The 22,880-nt window shown below is 39.7% G+C and overlaps 1 protein-coding gene across 9 annotated transcripts in view; it reads left to right on the forward strand.

Moving 5' to 3' along the window:
• The window catches only part of PCDH15 (protocadherin related 15), a 710,734-nt gene that overhangs the window by 673,385 nt on the left and 14,469 nt on the right, over positions 1-22,880 (forward strand). For all 9 annotated transcript variants that reach the window (XM_069795901.1, XM_069795896.1, XM_069795892.1 and 6 more), the window contains 3 exons: positions 3,201-3,377; positions 10,700-10,918; positions 14,739-14,849. In XM_069795901.1, the coding sequence (XP_069652002.1) occupies positions 3,201-3,377; positions 10,700-10,918; positions 14,739-14,849 (507 nt within the window). The remainder of the gene's footprint in view (positions 1-3,200; positions 3,378-10,699; positions 10,919-14,738; positions 14,850-22,880) is intronic.

The following is a 22,880-nucleotide window of genomic DNA, read 5'->3' on the forward strand; positions in this document are numbered from 1 at the left end:
GAGTTTTAAAACACTACAGCGTTTTCAGCATCACAAGTTCAGCTGAATGACTTTTAAAATAACTCTATGGGGAACTGCCCTATTTTTAAGTGCATTCTTTAATTGCTACTTTTCAGTCTTCAGTGCATTTTTATTACATATTTCAACCTAAACATGCAATTTGTGTGTTTCGGATGAAATATTACTGTCATTCCACTATACTTGGTGGTGTTTCTTGCAATGTCAGTTGAAGCCAATGGCTGCAATGTACCTATTTCTCGTAGTCAGAAAGTCATATGCTATTTGTTCTTCAATTTTAATCATGTTTTAGACAAAGATATTCTAAAAGGCAATGAATTCCAGCAGAAGCCATGCCAGGAATTTCTGAGAAAAGGGAATGTTGTTCTGCTAATTCTGCTAAAAGTGACCCTACTTTATAACCTTCCAACCTTAGAGGGCATCTCTGTCTTGAGTGAAATAATAGTTCTGTGCAAGGAAACAAAAGCATCCCCCCCTGCAGCAACAGAAGATGATTATATACTAATTAGGGAGGTAAAACTTTTACATATTTGGTCTAAACACCATTCTAAAGATGGGTTATGGTTTCTTTTAGTCATTTACATTCATGTAACGTTTGGAGGTTTTTTAATAGTTATCTGCATATCCCAGATTTTTACTGTCAAGTTTTACCTGGGAGAATTATTGTTACTGAGGAGCCTGTGACAGGTTATCACCCTAGCTACCAGTTAAGTACATGCCAGAAGCAGAGATGAGTAGAGTTTACCATATCTGCAAACAACAGGAGTGCTTGTTTAGGGGACGCTAGTCAACTAGCAATGTGTCAGACAATCTATATTTTTATTTTCCCTGCAAAAATGGCTCTGCACTAAGAGTATATATTCAGTGCTAGGCTAGGACCTGGGTCTGGCAGACTTGGATTTTTCAAAATCTTTTAGAAAAGCTTCTTTTTTAAGGGCATGCTAAACTTTCCAACAAAGAGCAGAGAAACTGGATGGATGAATGTGAATCAGTGGACTCGAAAAATTATGAGATGGTGATACTGCTTTGACAGCATTACTTTCCTTTGCAAATCTTGTGTCAGGAAAAAAACAACAGCAAAATGTAACCTCAGCAACTGCTAAAGGTTTTGTTTAAAACAACAAGTGTCTTCTTAAAGTCATTGATATCCTTTTTTATGAGATTTGTCTTCCTCTGCACCCAAGTGCAGCCTTGATATATCAGGCAGTGTGTTCCCTTGCTTTTGCCTCCTAACTCAGCTATTGCTTTTTGATTTGATATTCTGATCACATAAATTAGCCCAGAAAATCTTGTATTTTCCCATAACTCATACTTCTGATGGAGTGTTTAGACTTCCAGCTTCTCTTGGTTATTTCGCTATACTTCTTTGCCTTTGTGTCCAGTATTGATGATATTTGCTTTTATGCCTTTTTTTATAAAATGCTCCGTGGACTTTAACCTGAACCCTTCTCAGTCCCAGTTTGGAAACCTCATCACGCCATTAGCAAGTCTGTGTGCAAAGACGCTCTTCGCGTTTTCTCTGAGATGTATTCTGTCCTTGCCCAACAGCTGTGGTTAAAGCTCTTCTGATGGCACTGTCTAAACAGCTTTCCATGTTCCTTCTGGCTCCATCCATTCTTGGCGAGAGTCTGGGTCCCCACCATCTTGGCTGCCAGCCCCAGCTACAGTCTTGATGGGAGTACCAGTTCTCCCTGTTGCATACAGAATTTGAAGGTCATCCAGCTGAGCTGTAATACTTCTAAACTTCCTTTTTGCATTGGATGCACAGTGCAGCGGACACAGAGAAGCAGTCTGCTACAGGAACTCAGCAAATGTCGTGGGCCCCACTAGACTAGCAGACCAGACAAGGAGGAAGGAAACGAATAAATTTTTTTAAAAACTTTATTGAGGTCTTGTCCTTTCTAAAGCAGCTTGTGACAGCGGTAGTGAGTTTTGCTTGTAACTTTCCCTAAACTCTCCATATCTGAGGTGCTTGCTATCTGTGCAGAAACTTCTCATGTGCTCAGTGAGGTCCTTTCCCCATTGGTTTGGTGCTTCTGCAGGCATGCTAGAAGCATTTCAACTTGGCATAGGTGTGCATATTTTTGGTTGGTTTGTTTGGAGGGGCATTCTGCAAACAGCCATTCTCCCTTTGCCTTTTTGAATATTTTAGGAATAACATCACATTTTAAGACTTCTCCCATAAACAGTTCTGCATGGAAAACTGTAGAAAAAGATGAGATTTTGAATTTAGAACAAAGGCTTCCAAAAGCACGTACAAAGATGTCTGCGGACATTCAGTTGTCAAAAAAAAAGGGGGGGGGGGAATTTTCAGTATTAAAGTTAAACAAAATTGGTCACATAACAAGAATTAATAAAATGACCTGTAAATGTCATCATCTCTAATAAATTTTAATTCCCCAGAATTGCATTTATTTCATGTATTGACTCATTGCGATTCATATACATATCCACAGACTGTGCCATTCTGTCCTCTGGCAGCTTGTAATGAAGCCTTCTCTTTGGGAAAAGAACAGATTTGTTTTGGTTTATTGTTGTTATGCCCCTGTTATCTTGGGCATAGCTGCCGTTGAATTCTATCAACCTATCTTTCTTCTGCTGGTAGAACTTCTGCAGCTTACTTTATTGTTTTCCTGTGGTAGACGTGTCAGCTCGATATTCCGACTTTCTTATGGCTGATAAAACTCGCTCGGGCCTTTTGGAGTAGCAGGTCTTCTGGCACCTGATATGTTGTGCTATATTGGAGGGCCAGATGAAATATCCCACCGAAAATGGTTGAAGTAGTTGTTTCTGTGGGTGAAAATTTATTGTATGCAGCCTGTGTAAGGCTGGAATTGAAGAGTTTGAAATCCTATAGCTTAGTAAAAGGATGACAGGGTTTTTTTGTGAAATATAGATGGTGTTTCCCATGAGCCATTTAAAACTCAACTGGTGTCATAAATACAAAGAGCTAGACTTAAGGACACTATTTCTGATGACCTCTCCTAACACTGCTAAGCTTTTCCCAAGAGTTCAGCATTTAAGAGGTTATATTGGAGCAGAGATTTTTTTAAAAAGTGCTCTGAAGGTTACCATCCTTCTAAGCCTGTGGTTTCTGTCTACGAGTATCTTTTTTGGGCTGTTGTCAGTCTTGATCAGCACAAATAAATCACTGCAGCTTTCTGGCTCCATCTTGTCTTTAGGATTTTGGAACGCTACGTCCAAGATCAGATTCCCGGTGCAACGGTCGTGGTGGAATCCATCGGTGCACGGAGGTTTGGGGATGGGTACTCTGAAGAGGATTACACCAAGTCCGACCTCATGGTCTATGCAATTGACCCACAAACAAACAGAGCTATAATGAGGAATGAACTTTTTAAGTAAGTATATTATTTGTTGCTCTTCCTATATTTCTATGGACTGTTTTGAAGCCTGTTGGTCTGTCTCTGTTAGCAAATGGTTCAACACAACAGGAACAGAAAAATCTTTTGAAGCAGTTGGTGCATGCCACTACACCTTGCCCTATGTGCAGCGTGGGAGTTTACAGCTTTACCAGGTTCAGTCCATTCCCTTGAGCTGAATGGCTCCCTTACCTGTGATTTAGACATTGTTGCCAGGAGAGCTTGCAATACATTTGGTCCACCCTGTGGAGGAGCTTCCAGTTTAAATTCCTCTGAAGGAATTTACTTTATGTGTACCAAAACTTCTCTGTGATCTCCAAGCAAGGGCCTTGGTGCTCCGGTCGTTGACCTTCAGGCTTTCTGCAGTTTCCATTTGGAGCATGTCTCTTTCTCTTCTTGTGGAAACTGAAGCAGAAGAAAGGGAAGGGGAAGGAAGAGAGGTGGTGTGCACCTAGTCTGAAGCATAGACATCGGGGCATGACCCAGGTGTAGATCTGCATGCAGGAAATCAGCAGGGCTCACAGGTGCCCAGTGGGCTGAGCAGACAGATCTGCATGGGCCTATCCCACCAGCTGCTAGAGGAGATGGTGAACAGCAGTAGATAGGTCACTTATGTTCGTAATTTGATGTTGTTTTGCCTTTTCAGTTGACTTCCAAATAAGCAGTTAAATTCCAGTGTCACATAAAACGTAAGAGATGGCTTTTTATTGACTGATTATACTCTCAGAGCATGCTGCCAGTGAATGGGCCAGCTCTGGTCGCTCCAGCGGAGCGGTTTGGTAGGGTGCCACTCTGCCTGGGCTTTTGCACCTTAGCAGAGCTCCAGTGGGATTTCACTCTGGTGTGCTACTGCTTTGGGGGCCAGTGGTAACTCCGCTCTCTTCCTTGCACAAGAAGAAAAGCCAGAGATTACATGGGTAAGGAAATGAAATTAAGGGAATCTCTTTGCATGGTATTTCTGAGTCATCACTAGTGGCAACTAGGTTCTAAGACAAAATTAGCATCTCAACCTATTCAGCTGCCGATGTATCAATATGGCTGTAGAATCATTTTGTTAGAAGCTCTATTTTTGTGTTTCAGCATTCTGCATATGATTCAAAACAATGGAAATGCAAATCAGGCTCTTCTTCTACAGCAGCCGCTATCTTTTGGATTTTTTTGCACGTGTTTCACCTTTGTGTTTGCTTTTTATCTCAATGAAAACTAGACCAGACTGTTCCATGATGCTATAAAGCAGCATGTCAGTCAGCAGCCTAAAAAGCAAATGGCTGTGACCCATCTCAGTGGACTGTGATTGAAAAAGGGCTTGTTCTCCCGAGCTCTTAATTTAGTACAGATGAATTATAGCATACTAAAGCTCTGCATATATTCAGAGTTTATAGGTTGGAAAAGATCACTGTGATCAGTCTGACCTAGTATAATAAAGACCCTAGGAACTCCCAAAATTAATTCTGCTTTGAGCGTGTCTGTCAGCAAAGCAGCTGCTCAAGAAAATCCAATCAGCTACAACCTTTGTGTTGTTTTTGCAGGGTAATTATTTTTACTGTCAAAAATTAGGTCTTTTTTCTTTTTTTCAATTTGTCTAGATTCAGTTATAGAGTTTTATTATAACTTTCGGTGCTAGATTGAAGCATCCAATTGGTGCTTTTAATTTTGGGTTCCCACCAAGGTCTAGGCTTATGATCACATCATCCTCTTAAATTTTTTTCTTGAGAAGTTCCTTGACCTCTGCACTCTGGGCTAAGTTTTAATTCTTTTAATTGCTTACAGTTTTCTCTGAGCCCTCTCCAGTCTTCCAGCATCACTTTCTGAACTAGGAATATAAAAATCAGATGCAGTTCAGCAGGAGTAGCTTTCAGAGCAGTGGCAAAACAGCCTCCTTCTTTCCAGTGGCCATTTTCTGTTTGTAGGTACCTCCATGGCTGTACAGTCTTTTTAGGTCTCGGTGATGCACTGGGAGTTTGTGTTTGCTTGTCCACTGCCAGAGCTGCTGATCGTTCCCAGAATGGGGTATCTGTGATTTTGTTCCCAATTTTATTCAAGAGTGGAAGTGGAAATTAAGGAGACCTGTCAGGAAGCCAGCAGAAATCCGTGATAGATAAACATTTTCCTTTCTCTCTAAGGAAAAGTGCCGGTAAATGTGCTTACAGTGCTTCTGTAAGTGACTGTTGTACCCCAACCCACTCCCAAAACTGGTCTCAATAATATGTATCTTACTGCCTTACACCCAGACTATCTACTGATCCCTCTTTATCATTACTTTTCCACTTTTACAGTTTGTAAATTCACTGAGGTCTGTTTTTTCTTCCAGTCATAGCCAGTTCTGAGTTTGGCCAAAGTGGGATCCCATTAAAAACGCTCAAGGTCAAGAGGACATTATTCGATGCTGTCCAGGTTCAGAAAATTTATCAGACCTTCGATGATAGTTGAAAATTCTGACACCCTTTTACTCCTCACTTTGGAAAGCTCTCTGCAAATTTACTGTTAGTGGTATATAAAAGTGCGTGGAGGCAGTTAGCTGTTTCAACTCCATAAAAAGAATCTTTTTTCTGATGCAGACTCTCTTCATGGTCAGAAAATGTCTCCCTCTTCATTTTGGTGCCCTTTGAAAATATAGAAATGTCTTTTTAGAGATGTTTGGGTGTCCAGTGAAATAGGTTAAAAAGCAGTTTGTCAAATGTGAAGGGAAGGTTATTCATTTGCCTGGTCTGCAAATGGGGTATCAGCTCAGAAGAAACCTCATTAAAATGCTACATGTGCCTGCATACTCAGCTTTTCTTTTTCTTTTTTTTCTTTTTATTTTTTTTCCTTTTTTTTTTCTCTTTTCAAAAGCTTTTAAATATTTAAATCAGCAGAATCCTGGGGAATGCTTTCCTGGCTTTAGGGTAGAGGTGAGTAAATGTCAGCTTACTAAAGTAAGGAGAAAAATGAACTGAGGGTTTTGTAGCTTGCTGTCTGAAGTCAACAAGTTTTTGCTAGCAGGTGGGTGAACCTCAAGAGATTTGGCTCAGCTCAGGTGCTTACCCGAATCTAAAAAGAAATTCCTTCTGTGACCATCTTTCCTGGAGTTTTGATCTTTAGAGGGATGGCTCAATGTTCTTCCTGCCCCAGTTACAGGACACAGTAGCAATGGTTGTCCCCTCATTGGGAAGAGATTGCCAGGAGTCACAACCATCCTTCTGCCAGCCAGGAATCTGCTCTGGATCCTAGCAGAAGAGAGATCAATAGGAGAAAGGATCATTTAATAATAAACTGGATGTGATGGGAGAAAGGTTAGAAGGTCAGAAAGAGATGGAGCCCCCTGTTTCAAAAAACTTAATTTGCAATAAGGAATATAAATTTAGCCAAGGTATTTTCCAAGTGTTGAAAAATTTCCTGATGTATATGGAAGAGAGAACTGTACCAACAGCACAGATCTAGCACATGAATTCTGCTAGCTGTGATTTTAACACAACTTACAAAATTACTGTGTATTGGAAGATACCTGTGGCTTTTCTTAAATGGGCTTTTTGGGAACACCCTGCTGTGTTTCACTTATAAAACATAATGGAGGCCCTGACTTTAACAGAGTTTGTTAAACCTGTCACTGTTTGAAAACAATTATCTGTGAAGGTCTTTTAAGGAATGTGGGGGTAAGTTGAGGACAGAGTGGAGCAAAGCGACCTGTTCGCCTTTGCAGGCGGAGGGCTGCTGGGATACAGACAAATATCACTGGTGACTCATCCTGGTTGGTGCTGGCAGCCAGGCACAAGTCAGAGCAGTGCTGGGGTCCCAAAGGTGCTTGGCTTTTCACTGGAGCTGGGAGGGAAGGGTAGTCGGGACAGTGGATGCCCATCAGCAGCTGAGCAAAGTCACACTCCTGACCGGCTACAGAGCTGCATTTCTGCAAGAAGTAAGCCCCACTAAACCATAGCTAACATTTGAGGCTCCCATAATCACCTCGGGGAAATGTTGCTCCGATACGTCAGGTACAACGCCCAACAGTCGTTTACGAAGTGAAGAGATACAAGGAGGTGCAATGTGCTCCGGTTGTGCTGGATTAATGCTGATGTGCACAATGGCAGCGCGTGCACAGACTGTGCCATATTTGCTACCAGGCTATTTTGAACGGGGTGCCTCACAGCCAGAAGTCCCAAATGACTAGCCTAATTCCATATATTTGCATTCAAGCAAAATGTTTGGCTGGAAAACAAAAGACGTGATTTAGAAGTCATGGACATAACAGCCGTGCTGTGTTCATCACTGCCAGCTGGGGAAAACCCATGGGTCTCTCAAGACATGCTGATTTTTCCCTATCCTGTACTTTGTAAGACTGATACGCAACAAGAGATTCATACTTTTCCTTAAGACTGTCATGACTGATTGCCTGACATTTTTATTAATCAGGAATCTCTCTGGTTACACCAAAAAATGGGTCTGAATAGTAACTGTGCTTTGTTATTTTCTCCCTCTACCACAAAATCTGAAAAGTCTTTGAGGCCACTTAGATAATTTTACAGAGTGAAATGATCAGCCTCCTTTTTTATCTTTTATATGAAAGAAGGTTTGATTTATTGGAGCATAAAAACCAGTTGAATCCAGAAAATTTCTCCTGCATACATTAAGTGGAAAATGTCCACCATTAAAAATAAAATGCTTACCCTGTCTGAATCTTTTGTACAATGTGTCATGTTTCATCATGGAGTAAATGTGCACGGTTGAGTTACGAACCTGTTAAAATAGGGTTTGTCAAGAAAATGCTAACAGAATTTTAACTGAGAGATTCTTAAAATCATCCAGAGATTTAATGCTGTCCTACTTGAATGTTTTTGCCAACTCGAAGGACATGTAAGATGCACCAGTGACATCTAGCGTACAACAAAAAAATTAGAGCTCCGTTTATACTCGGTTTATGTCTTTGTGAACCATCATTGCAGGTCTTTAAGCTGTGAAAAGATTTTTGCTCAGAGGGATTTTTGCTCAAATACCAAGAAAATGTTTTGCGGATGAAATCAAGGAATTAGTTGTGAATATCAGCAGAGCATACTAAAACAAAGGGAAATTATTCTTCAAAATGCCTTGGGTTGCTTTATGTGAGGGTGTGGGTCTGTGAGTGAGCAGCCACTGCTGCTCTTTAAAGTTAGTATCATGAAACCAGCACTGTTTCATCATTCGGGATGCATTATTCTGTATGTTATGTAATCCAGCTAACACGTTACACACACAGATCAGAGCACATTTTCCCCAAAGTTCAAAAAAAAAACCCAGGGACAAACAATGCTATGTGGGTTCCTCAGTTAATTTGAGAGGAAATCAATCGTAAGAAATTAACACCCTTTAAGAAATGGTCTTTTAGGAGCGTAATTTCTGTCTCGTGATCAGACTAAGGAAATAAAAGCTATTTCAGACTTTCTTTAGACATTCAGAGTTTATATGCAGAAATCCTTTCAGAATATTTTTTAGCTGTTGTTTTGTTTTTGTTTTTTTTTTTAATCTCAGCATTTTTCATTTGGCTTTCTCCAGGAGAAACACTGTACATGTAAGGGTCCGGGGTTCTGCTATAGCTAAGAGCCAGCAGGATCCTCCTCCATCCTAGTGGGTGCCTCCTACTTTGATCTTTACAGCTGGAGCCTCCTGCTTGGCAGCTTGTGAGACAGTCAACCCTCGCTTCAAAAGTGATCCAAGAATTTTTATTTTCCTTTGGAAGTTAGAGCCTTGGCCAAGATATTTTTTCAAACTCCTAAAGCAAATTTCTTTAACAAACATACTGTTTGCATTCAAAAAGTCATCCAGTAGAAAATTTTCCATCAAACGGGAAGTGAGGTCACATGGTTAGGATTTACGTTTGGCTACTGCCAATTATCAGATCAGATACTGAACTTCTTCCAAGGCATTTGATTTTTCAGAGACTGTTCCAGTCCTTTGCTCGCTAACTATGATGTTCCAAGTTCCTCTCATAAGTGATGTACAAACAGAAGATGGACGTTATTCTAGGCTGCAAGCAATGACAGCAGCGTGTTGTTCCTGGTTAGCTAATACCCTAGTTTGGCCTAGGACCTGCCTCTGTCTTAACAGCGTGCCTTGTTAGGCCTACTTGAAGCCAGTGTTTTTTCCAATAGCTGTATAGATAGCCTATTGTTCCTGTAATTAGTAATGTTAGTCAAGATTGTTCTGGTATCTGGCAGCGTTTGGGGAACCTGTGAAGCTTAAATTACAGTTTGTTATAAGCATTTAGTGCTTTTCCTTTTAGAAGAGGTGTGAAACTCCAGAAGAAATGGCCTGCATCTTCTCAAAAACAGAAGAGGAGGCAGTTTACAGTAATCTCCTGTCTGTCATCTTTTGTGACCTCCAATTTGACTTCAAGGAAACGAGTGCAGATGATGTAGCATTTTCTAAAAATGCTACTGTTTTCCTTGTTACAATTCTGCATTTCTCAGGAACGTTGCTACAGATTCCACCCCAAAATTGCTGTAGGGAAGAGGATACTGTCAGGTAGCCTGAAGCCAGTGAATAAACTCCCTTAGCACTGTGCCAAACGTTGAGAGGGCACATCCTTCAGCTGCTCTGATGTTCATTCCCACTAGAGATGAGCTCATCCGATCATTGTCCCTCTGGGTTTTCTTCTTGCCATCAAACAGCCATGCTTTAAGAGGAAAGTCTTACTCAAATAATTCAATACGTAGTACCAGCACTACAATCTAAGAAAATAGCAGAGACATGGAGGCTAACTAGACAGAGCAGACGCAAGAATGAGGTTCAGAATTGATGCAACTGTGGGAAGGGGGTGGGGATTAATAAGAGCATAGTTTTTCCAAAGCCCTGTTCTTTTTAATATTGAAAGGGAAGTAAAAAGGGAACAAACTGTAGGCTATTCCTTCAGCCAAAGGATTTCCCTAAGAAACTGAGGAAAGTCCTCTAAAAATTACCTGCTTTTAGAGCAGCATCAAGTTGATCTTTAAACCAGAGTGGTCTTTAGGAGTGTGTGCAGGAGGGTTAGTTAATCCTCTGCAACAGACCACTGAAGGAAGAAGCACAAAGCAAGCCATTTCCCATGCTGCTCTCCATGGCATGGAGAACTTTTTGCCCCTAGAAATCAGGATAAGCTTCAGCTCATCTCTCCTTTTCAGTGTTTAAACTGTGTTCTGGTATTAAGTACTTTGGAGTTATCACTGACATAGGGATTACAGGGAATTCCTAATATTCTCAAGCACAGAAAGAAGAGGTATGTGCTTTATCAGACTACAGTTATTAACCCAGCTATGCAGTAATTCAAACACAGTTAATGAACTTGTCTGTAATAGTTTTCTTTTGTGACATCGAAGGTTCCTGGATGGCAAACTGCTGGATATCAATAAAGAGTTTCAGCCATACCTGGGGCAGGGGGGACGCATCCTGGAGATCCGCACCCCAGACGTGGTAGCGAACGTCAAGAAGCAGGCGCAAGCCGTAGGCTACACGGAAGGCGCGTTACTTGCTCTGGCCGTCATAATCATCCTTTGCTGTATGCCAGCTATTTTAATAGTTATGGTCAGCTACCGACAGTAAGTATTTCTCCTCCTTTTTGTGGTAGCAACATTGCAGTAGGGGAGCTACATTTCTTAGCAGAACTGCTTTGAAAATTATCCTTCATTGCAAGGAAATTATTATCCAGGGAAATATTTTTAATTTCCCTCTCCCCACAAGAGTTGGTCAATGCTTGATGTGGGCTGTACATGAAAAGAGAAAATGCACGGGAAGTGCACCTTCCTATAGTTTCTAAAGTTGTGGTGCAGTAAGTGTTTTAGAATACGTTCCCAAACACAAGATCAAAAGCCAGGTGTTTGAAATGCAAGTGTAGATTCAGAACTGAATTCCCCCCCCCCCCCCCCCCCAAAAAAAAATAGGAATGAGGTGCTGTTTCAGTAAATGAATCAAAAATCAAATTGTGTAGCTCAGGCAAAATAAGAGGACTCAACTTTTTTTGTTTAAATCCTAAAATACTCACAGTTATGTTTTTTCTCTAGCTGTATGCTTCTTAATTGCAAATGTTTCATGAAGAATTGATTTTGTGCCATTTTAGTGCTATGTAAAGCAGCGTACACCAGAGAGAACATTCTTGATATTTCTACTCAACTCTCATAGACTCAAGAGGTTTAAATAATTGGACTAATAGACTAATTAAAGGATCAACATCGCTAACAAGTTCCTCTTAACTATGCCTTTTCAGGTCCACTCATATTTAAAATCAATGCATTTGGACTTAAAGGCTGTATATTTATTCTTTAATTTCTTCTCATGAAAGATTTCTAATTCCATGTGCATCCTCTGAGCATTCAAAGAATTACGAAATCAAAATATAAATAATTCTGTGTATCTTCCCCAGTAAATGGCTATATTCCACTTCTGTAGATATTGGTCTGTACCTCCAAATCTTTCTATCTTCACTTTAAAATTGGTGAACTAGCTGGAATGTAATATGCCCTCATCATAGAAAACCTCTGCTCCACAGGACCATGTAGGAAGGAGTTCCCAGAGCCCTGCTGGATTTTTTTTGTTTGTTTTTCTTTTTTCTTTGATTTTTTCCTACAAAAAATGCTTTGGCACCTGCTCCCTTCATTGTGGTGAGGGCAATGAAGTGTCAGTGCCTGTGCAGACTACTGCTGCAGTGTTGCATCAGTCTGTGGGAGGAGAGGGCGTGGAAGAGCCGATATACATGTATTACAGTAAAGCAATTACAATCTGAATGCTGCAATAGATGTAATGTGGTACAATACACCAGGTAAGGTTTACACTGTGCATTTTTCCTTTCTGCACTGCAGTTAGGAGTTAGCAAAGCCCTATGTTAGTCATCATTTAAAAAGCGTATCCTACATGACAAAACAGCAGCCTGCCTGAGAGCACTTTCCATAGCGACACCAGAAAAACAGCCAAGGATAGCCATTTCTTGATGGTTACTGCACATTCATTGGATTATATTTACATCCCAGTTTCTCCAAACGATTTGGGTCAAAGGAAAAAGAAGTCCTTTTAAGGGAGTTTGAAAGAGCTTGGCAAACTTCTGCACCATTGGGATGGCAGTGCATCTCAAAGCTGCTTTACTTCTCCCAAAATTGTATATAAAATTTGCTTCCAGTGAAACACTACTGAACCAGTTCAAGCTACAATTAGGTGGTTGTTGTTGTTATCTAAATTGCCCGTCTTTAAGAAATCTAATAGCATTATTTTTCCTTGACATCTGTTAGATTATCAAAAGGCTATCAATCTCTATTAAGTGCTTTAAGGAACCTGTCTAACTTCATTTCATCAAAAAAAATCACATTTTTGTTGTCTAGAAGTATGACTTGGAGTTGGATTTATAGCAGATCAATGTGAATAAATTATACTTTTATGAAAGATGTATCACTGAAGAGTGCCAAAGAAAATCAAAGGAATTTTACTGTTAATATCACCACCAAAAGCTATCCTGAGCCTTACAGTTTGCTGTTACATTACAGCCTTTTTTCTCCTTTTCAAAAGGAGCTTCAGTACTTTTCCTGATAACATTCTGGCAAAGTAGGTGTTCCAGTCAGCCACTGAGCATAGAGATTATAGCGGGATAAATGTAACTGTCATACTCACAGCCCATATAATGGAAATGTTAAGATTTTCTTACTGTTAACACTTTTTCATGTGCAGTCCATTCTTCAGCGCTTTCCAGATCAGCTTACTAAATTTTGTAAAAGTAATAGTTACTGAAAAGAAAATTCATTTAATTTATAAAATTATCATTGTCAAAGTGCAGCTCAGTGCCTACATTTATGACTCGTAAATAAGCCAGAAACTATCATTATTCTTTTCTATTAGTGTCTTTGAAATACACTATCCAGTACAACCCTGTAAGGTAACTATAAATAACATATTATTCACTGATCACAGAAGACCGGTATCTTTTAAATAGCAACCAAAAATAAGACTCCGTCACTATTGAAGATGGTTTCTGTAGCATTCTTAAAACATGTTAAAATGAGAAAACAGTTATAAAAATGCATCCCTAGTAGTCCACCTGTTAAAGAAATATCATGAGGTGTATTCATGTTTTCATGTCTTACTCTTTTCCGTGTGTGTGTGTGTGGCAGGGAGTTGTTTTCTGCAAGCCCAAAGTAGTTTTTCCCACTGTAATTCATGTTTATGCTGACTGCAAAATTGTTTCAAGAGTATCACAAATAGCAGCTCAACACTGTTCAGCTCTGGAAATTATGATTCTTTAAACATGTCATTAATTCTGTAATTTTATATGTGGAATAATTAAGTAGCATCTAGTTTATTACTCCTGTTAGGTTCACTGTTTGGGACAATTGTTGCAAATGAATTCATTTAACCTTCCTTTTCATCTCTTTATCTTTTTGTGCATAACAAAACAGATTCAAAGAGTAAGTACTTACTTTCAGCTTTGTTTCTAACAGCTTGTATAGGAATACTGACAGCCTACCACTCTTTATTTTTAAGAATAAGGGGTACTTGACGTTCAGTAAGAGGTCCTTCCTATACTCCAACTTGCTCCTGAACACCTTGTATGGCGAGGTTAAAAGTTACTTATATGGCTACTCAGTGTATTTTATTATTGCATGCTAGCACACATTAAAAATCCAGTGGTTCAGGACATTTATTTTCACGTGTGTGGTATTCCTCAAGCAAGCAATGTCAGGCTAGAGTGCATAGAGAGACTTCCCTGGGAAGGATCAGGTATTGACCGCCCTCGAAACCAAAGGGAGGTAGATCAGTCATGTCACCTCAGTGGCGCTCCCCCAGTTACACAAGGGAGGGACCACAGGCTTTGTTTTCTAGATAGAAATTTGCTTCATAGTGAACGTATCCATTTTAAAAAGTAATTTTTTCAGGAAAACTGTTCATTGAGACCGAAATTCCGCAGCTAACTCTAATGAGAAAGGAGTCGTAAGTGATAACTTAAACTTTGCCAGAGACTTTTTTGGCATTTAAAATTACAGTTTCTTGGCACTTGAATGAAGCACTTGACCAAAGAGCTTACTCTCTCCGCTGTTAGTCTTGGGCAGGCAGAACAGCTAAACCTCCTAATGAGAGCAGTGTCAGAGCTAGCATGTACGTTATTTCCTGGGAAATACCTGCTGTGTCAGTAACATACTGCTGGGCGGGAGGTTTCTGTCCAGGCGGAGCTCTGGGATTCCACCGAGAGAGAACAAATAACAAAGAGCTGAAAAAGCCAGGAGAAGATTATCATGTTATTACTTTCCTTTGAAGAAGACAAAGTACAGGGATGTTTTGAAAACTGCAGGAAAAAACATAAAAAACTTTACATCTCGGCTTATGTTAGGGTATAAAGTGTTTCTAATGAGTATTTCTTCTTCCCTGCCTGGCTTACCAAAGGCGACAGGCTGAATGCGCAAAGACTGCGAGAATCCAGATGGCTTTACCAGCAGGCAAACCAGCAAGCACCGCTGCCAATAACCTCTACGAAGAACTTGGCGACAGCACCATGTAAGCATTCCTTGTGATACGTCAAGGGAATTGTTAGTGACCAAAGCCATGATTCACGTTCCAGGGATATCACTTCATGCAGTCTATGTCAAAAAAACTTTTCTTCATGAAGGCGTCTTTCCCCAGCTGCTTGGGGTTCTCAAATGTCCGGAAAATAAATAGGATGAGTCTGTAAGGAGAGAAAAAACAGTTTAAGCTGCTGATGGGGTTTTCTTGTAGTGCATGGGGGAGTCTTTAACAGGTTTTAAGTTGGCAAAAAGCAGGATATAACCAGATGTTTTTTTCTAGAGCAAGAGCCTACAGCAGGCCATTGCTACCAGGGTAAGCCAGGACTGGGGTCCTTTAGTGCCTTTGCAAATCTAGGCCAGCATGCCACGTTTTTCAAAGCTGTTGACTAAACACATCCAATGAAATTGCTCCCCCAAAGTCCCCATTTGCTACAGTAAGAAATATTCTGTTGGATAAAGTGGGGTTTTTTTCTTCTAAATTTGAAACTGTTTGAATATTGAAATTAAAGGAACTATCAAAATAGAGAAACCACTGGCAGTTCAATGAATATATCTTTTACCTATTATGTGCTCCTAAAATCATAATATTGCAAAGATGCCTACCTTTTCATGCTTCTGTTAATCTGAAGTTTATGGACTCCAAAAACAATTTAACTCTCAGTATGAAAATATTACAGCGGAGGATAGCCAATTAGTATTTGTGTCATACTGGGGGGGGGGGGTGTTGATAAGCTTGCCACACTTACTCATCTATGTTTATATTTTAAAACCAAGTAATGCGGAAGAGCGTAGCATTAATAATGTTTGGAGGCAGGTAGGGAGAGAGCTGCTGGTGGTGTTGAGGATTGCCCAACTTCTGCTCTATTTTCAATCATTGTTTGTTTTGCTCAGAAAGTTGAAATTTTCCAGATGCTGTGATTGAGTTTATAAAATGTTAAGGAGGCATGATAGAGCGTATCACTGCTGCCTTAACTCTCGGCCATCTGAGTGCAGTCTCTGCATTTGAAATAATTCCAGAGCTCGAGCTTTCTGTGTAAATAGAGGAGCTATACTTGAAGGCAAAATAGCTTCTCCTAACTAACTGCTGAATTTCCTCCCATGCATTTTGCCTTTGTGAAGTGTTACTGCTTGGGCCGGAAGAGAGGAAAAATGTACGTTCGACAGTAGCGTATAGTTACATCTTTAAATGTGAGCACTTACGCTTGTGAACCACATGAGATCACATCTGTACCCTTACACATACAGTGAGGTGCCCTGCTGGATAAAATGCCTGTTTCTTTTCCATTTAACTAAATTTATGCTGAAATTAATGATTCACTTCTAGTACTGGCAGTGATATAAAGCTGATTATCTCTGGGAATTGGATATCCCAATGGATGAATCGGTGTTTTGTACTGGTGAATACCTTATGCTAAACTCAGAACAAGCCTTGTTGTGCTGGGTTTCTACCTGCAAAGATTTTTTTTTTTTTTAATGTTTTAGTACTGCAACATATAGGTGCAAATTTGCAGTATTGACTTTGAGGCTTAGATTTACGTTCATTTTGACTAAAAATAGTTTGCATTGCACCAAAAAAGATGCCATATTTGGAGTATTTTCTCTCAGATGTCTTTGCCTACAGCTAAGATACACTTATATCCATCATGCTAAAGAACTGATTAAACATAAATCAGTAGAAATCCTTACAAGAGAAATGAAAATCCTTAGGATTTTGAAGAAAAATAACATACTTCAATAGAAATAATTACGAATTGTCTTTTTTTTTCCCTGTCAAATACTTGATTTCAAGGCACTAGTACGCCTTAGGAAATTATTATTTGGGAAATACCTTTTATTAACATTTTTCATGATTTTAGTACAATATTTCCTGTCTTTATTTGTCCTAAGACAGTCATCTTTCATTTGTGGTGCTGCCTTGTGTCTTGTTTTCTTAATTTGGTGTTTATAGCAAATGAAATGGAACTAAGCTCTTTAGTTTTAAATCTGCCTTGTCTCATAATTTTCATTTTTCTCTGTCTTTGGATACATAGGCATCAGTAAGTAAGCTGATTTCATTGTCTTAATATTTGTAGCTAGTAGAAACGCTAGTTAATTTTCCTTTCGGTAATTCCCATTAAACCTTGCAGTCTGAAACTCATATTTTATTTGTCCATTGATCAAGTACAGGAAAGACATTTACTGTGAAGTTTCAATACTTCTATGCTTCTTTATTCTTTTCTTGGAAGCAGAGATCAAGTATGATTGCTGAACTTGAATGGTATTATTTCTAAAGCCAAATAGTCCTAGTACCTTGAAAAAAAGAAACAAAACCAACACTGAGTACATGCACAGAGGTTTGCTTTCAGTTCATGGGCTTAAGATCTCACAATTGGATGCAAGCAAAATCTTGTCTGCTATTCACAATTCCATGTGAGGCAGGTACCCTTCTTTCAGTTTACAGAAATGTGCTTCAAACTGGTGAGCTGATGTTTCTCATTGACTAAAATACCTGTAGATAAACAGAAAAAGATTGCAGGATAACCTCATCCTTGAGAGGCGTCATGTGAAGCGAGGAAGGAACTGAGAAGCTTTTGAAATAATCTGTTCCAGTAGCATAAAGGTTTCGTCATCTTGCATGAGCCTGCTACTGGAGGGTTTCCTTCAAGTTCAGCATCATTTCTTTCTCTCACCTCTAAATAGATTGAGGGTGCTTGACCAACCTCAAAGTGCGCTGCTTTAGAATAAAGAATTAGTTTATTATTAGCGTGAAGTCCATTATTTTTCATACAATTATATTCTGCCCAAAGGCAAGTCTTAGGCATACTGGTTTTTGGAGAACTGCAGTGCTTGGGGAGAGTTTATTCACTGGTATAACCCTTCGTAGCTTTGCTGGGTGTGTTATTCACAAATGGGAGAGTGATCCCCATACGCTGTGAATTCTGGTGCAGTGATTCTTCTCATCAGTCCTCTCAGGTCCCTGTGACCATTAGGAAGCTGTAGTTGTTCTGCGTGGGTGATCTCCCAGTCAAAACAAGAAACAAAAGTTAAGAAGCAAATGTGTTTCATTAATAAATACAGGCCTTCGGGGCACTTTTACTTATTAAATAACTTAGAGGAGATTTAATATCTCTTAATTAACTCCTATCCGGTATCTAGTTATTTAAATTTCTCTTCCAGTTTTGCTAGGGAATATTTAACCACTAGAGGTTAAATTTCCATTAATTTAAATTTGGTAATATTTTCTGAGATATGAAAAAACAACACCAAAAAAAGATGGAATCCATCTGACCAAGAGGTCTAAAACTCCCATCTTCCAACATTCACATAATCATGGAAAAAGTAGTTTTTCCCCTACTCCTTTGTTAATAAAGCCTAATCCTTTTTTATCTAAATTCTAAACAATATGACTCAAATTTTGGTAGAGACAAGACTTAGAATTTTTAACTCAGAAGGTTTTGTGAAAATATTGGACAGCTCTAAGTTGCTAAAAATAGTTTTATATGGTACATTGATTTCTGTGTGTGTGTAGAAGTCATTGTTACTTATGCTATACTTTAGCTGCAGTTGCTTAACTGCAGAAAATAGAAGGGTTTTAAGTATGGCATTCAAAATGTGGAATACCAGCATTAGGCAGAGATAGTGAAGTTATAAGTGAATTGTACAAAAGTGGAATTCAGTCTTTATACCCCGTTTCTACCATAATGTTCCCTTATGCCATCATGTTCTCACCATAGCCTGTCTTACAGATATATTTAATATTTCAGAGAGCTTTTTAGAGTAGGTACCCTTTTTAAGACTTTTGTTTTTGTTTTGGGGTGATTTGGTTTTTTTGCATCCCCATGCTAGACAGCACGTCTGTTCAGTTACAATAAATTTGTATACGGCAGCAATGGAAACGCGTTTTGATTCGATCTCATTGCTGACAAGGGTAATCTTCTCTTTGAAAGGATAAGGGGTTTGGGTTTAGCTCTATCTGACATTGGCCAATATCTTAAATTTGTCACAGGTTTGGGGGAAATAAATTTATTTTCAGCCTCAGGTGAGCATTATTTAAAATAGGCCTCTAATGGCACACATTTCTAGCAGGCAGATATTGATCTTAAAATACTGTTTATCTTAAGATCTGCTCAGAATTTTGTGGTATTAAAAATCTTTGAGGAAGGTGCTAGATGAATTCCAGAAAATGGTGAGACATCCTATTTTTGGTGTAGAAATTCAATGTAATCCAGCTGCAGGGGTTTTTAGTTTGGTTTAATGTGGCGCAGAGATGAAACTCATACACATACTGATGCTTCTGCGTCAATATGTATATCATAAATGCAAGAAACAATGCCCAGCTTGGTAATTCTTTAAGAATCAGTGTCAGGAGAATGGTCTGAGTCTGACATGCATCTCTGCTGACTGGCTTCAGCTCCTGTTGGCCACCTCACAGAGGCCCTACAGGTCTACGCTTCAGGTGTGCCTGGGTGCACCTCTGACTCCTCCTTGGGCCACCGTTTCAGGCTCACCGTCAGCTTGAACCACAGTTCTAATTTTGTGTGACCTGTGGCCAGTCCTTAAAAGGCAATGCAGGCACACTGAAAGACTGCCTTATCCTACATGTGTTTCATAGAATAGTGGAGTTTTGATGCATGATTATTACAGAATAGGTTTAACGTAAAAATCCCTGTGAATATTCTGCGTTGGCTGTGTGCAGTATGGTACAGTGCCACTGCGGTTTGAATGATGGAGACACAATTATATATACATACATACAGTATACATGCCATGAGTGCATGTTATGTCACAGAGAAATTGTATCGCAAAACTACGTAGCATTGACATTTTGTGTCACTGGGGAGATAGGGTACGGTATTGACTGATACTTTTGAAATCCAAGGGGTTTTTTAAGAACAGGTTAACTTATTTTTGAACTCGCTGAGTAGCTGAAAACTTGTTTTAAGTTTTCATCCTCCTCAAGTCCTTCTCCCTTAAAGAAGACGTAAAAGTAAATGTCTTGCCCAGTAGTCTAGTAAATGTGATCTTTTTGTTGGATAGTAGTAGTTTGCTAGAAGTAACTTAATGGCTCTGATTCATATCATACGTTCTTTTATTCTCTCTCATAAGTATCTGTGTCCATGCATGTTTCCTCACATGTGATTATCTTCTTTTCTTTCAAGTCTTTTTCTTCTCTACCATTTCCAACAAAGCAGGGGAAAAAAGTCAGTCTTAGAAGAAGGAGACCGTCAGAGAGTTATAAGCAGCTTTGCTTCCCGTGCTATTGAGGCTCACAAGCAATCTAATATCAATGGATCATTGAACAATAATCTCCCCAAATCTTCAAGTAACATTACTTTTTTATCTGATGAGAACCCATTAACTACTCAAAACCCATTATATGTGGAAGGTGTCCCTCAAAGTCCCGCTGCTGCTGGGTTTCTACGGAAAAGAAACGATACTCTAGATACTCTTTCTCCTTCAAGACTAGTCTTGAGAGATGCCTCTTTGGGAGGCAGTCACCGTGCATGGACGGTACCAACTCACCTTACTAAGAGACACACGCCTGGTTCTCCGAGTAGGCCAGTTATCATCGACCCCATTCAGTGGCAACAGGAGAGACTCAAAGCAGAGAATGAAGGAACTGAAAATCATCATAGCGGTGTTGATATTAGCAGTCCACTATTTCAAAAAATAAGTGGCCCCAAGTTAACTGTAAAAGAGAAGGCAAGACAGTTTGAGCAGCAGGCTTTGCAGGAAATGAAACAAGTGAAATCTCCTGATGTGAAATCCATCCGATCGCCAACACACAGCGTCTGTTTCCAAGAAGGAGAGAACGTGCTAGAGCAGTCTCCTAAAAGTGTGGTTGCTTCTCCTTGCCTTCACTCTTCTCCTCTGTCCTCTCCAACACCTTGTGCTGAAGTAGTTGAACCGGAGGCCTCTGCGGTCCCCTCTGTAATCATCACTCACCACGACTACCCTGAAGAACTTTCTCCTCCACCAACTCGCAAACCAACTCCTCCATCCTTTAGGATAAAGAAATCAGTTTGCCAAAGTTTTCTAGCTCCTCAGACCAAAGAAGTTATAGAAAGCATTCCAGATCCGCCTAGAATTCCCCCACCCCCACCTCCACTGCTGCCACCTCCACTGCCACAACCACCTCCATCCCCTCCTCTGTTACCACCACATCCTCCGCCTCTGCCCACAGTTTCTTCTTCTTCATCTCCTCTTAGCACCCAGCACCTCTCCCCTGCCAAGCATTCAAAATCCCCTGCCAAACAGCCAGCTGTACCACCACCGGCCACAGTGCCAGAGCCTCCTCCCCGTAGGGAGCTGAAAGGTATTCTTAAAAACATTCAGAATTTAGCGGCGATCGAAAAGTCTGTGGCCAACATGTACAGCCAAATAGACAAAAACCACATTCTGCCCAAGCACGTTTCTAAGCTCAAACCGGTTGCAACACCAGAGCTGCCAACTCCAGAAGCTGTGGCTGAGCACAACCAGCAGAATGGCAACTTGAGCTGTGTTGTGGAGGAGCTTGAGAAACGCTTTCCATCTCAGTCGACAGCACTGTAATATTTATGGTTGGATGTTTTCTGCATGTAACATTTTGAGTGAGATGACTCTAATGCAGCACATGGTATCTGCCTCAGACTCTGTAGAAATTCAGACTTTTTCCCTTTCTCTGCTGTATATCACTACTTATTCCGTCCTAATCCCAAATTGAGAGACATTATCTTTCCTGTTCACTCAGAAATTTGTAATGTATAATAATTCTACAAGTTATTGTCTCAGAGCTACATCTCACTGTTCTATGATGCTGGTGGTTAGTCTGTTTACCAAAAATTCTTGGGGAAAACTGTCCATTTTTACCCAGCGATCGGTCATAGACAGCAGAGGGCTTGATACTGCTTTATGTTAAGCAGCCTTCACTGTAGGTAATATCAGTAAGCAGAGTGATTTTTCTGCAGCTGCAATTGGAATCTCTTGCTTTGCCTATGAAATGTACCACCTGGGAGGAATCTTACTGTTAAATATTGGATGTCAAAGAAAGAAAGTACTGGTAGTAAGCAGGCTCAGCAATAGTGAGCCAGAGTTATTGCAGTAATGTGTCTTCGTCTTCCATGGGAGATGATGCAGCGCTCTGCTACGCTGGCATGCTTTCTTTCAGCTCACATTTGCATCTCAAGTCAGAAGAAGGGGTTTGTCTTGATTTGTCAGTAAACCTGGCTGTCTTCCCTCCTGTTACCTATGTTCTGCCTTCCATTGCATTTTTTATATTGTAACTGCATGTTGAAAGTTTTTATTTTGTAAATTTCTTTAATGTACAAAGCATTTGTTTGGTTTTTATTTTGCATGTGCATGTTGTTGGCGTCTCTCTAACTTTCCTGCTAGTCTGCCATGAGCTTTACAGCTGAAATAGCTCGTATCTTAAATTGTAATAAAGTCACTCTGATCAGTGTCACCAAGTGAAGCTTTTTCAAGTACATGTAAAAATCCATGTAACGAGCATAACATGGATTTACTTACTGGCTTTTTTGCTCACAGACATCTAAATCAGACATTAAATTTGTCAATTATAGTAAATTAGCTTGTCCTTTGAAAAAAAATGGTAAGTAAAAGCAGTTTCGGCATTTAAATGTATGTTAGTTTGGTTCAACTTGCAAGTTTCCTTTTAGTCTTTTGCCAAGATTCAAAATATTTGTGTTTAATATGATGATTTTAAAAAAAATATTGGGAAAGGCAGATGTTACATCATGAAGAAGAACTAAAAGCCCAGTTCAGTATCAAATGTTGTAATTCTGAGCAAAAAGGTAATTCATTATTTATCAGACTGTCTAGAGATACTCAGCATTTCCATGGTGCTTGGCTTTTTCTCTTTTCCTTTTTTTCTTTTTTTTTAAATCTGCAGTTAGGACATGTATGGATGCTTCAGGCAGAAACTGCTGAAGGTAGTTTCTCTTTCTTTGTCCCAGAGTCAAACTCCATAAACTCCATCACACAAGTTTCACTGATGCATTAGAATTTTTCTTTGCTTAAAAGTCTTGTTGGGCTAGAATGTAGTTCC

This window comes from Haliaeetus albicilla, chromosome 11, assembly GCF_947461875.1.
Source record: "Haliaeetus albicilla chromosome 11, bHalAlb1.1, whole genome shotgun sequence".
Taxonomy (NCBI): Eukaryota; Metazoa; Chordata; class Aves; order Accipitriformes; family Accipitridae; genus Haliaeetus; species Haliaeetus albicilla.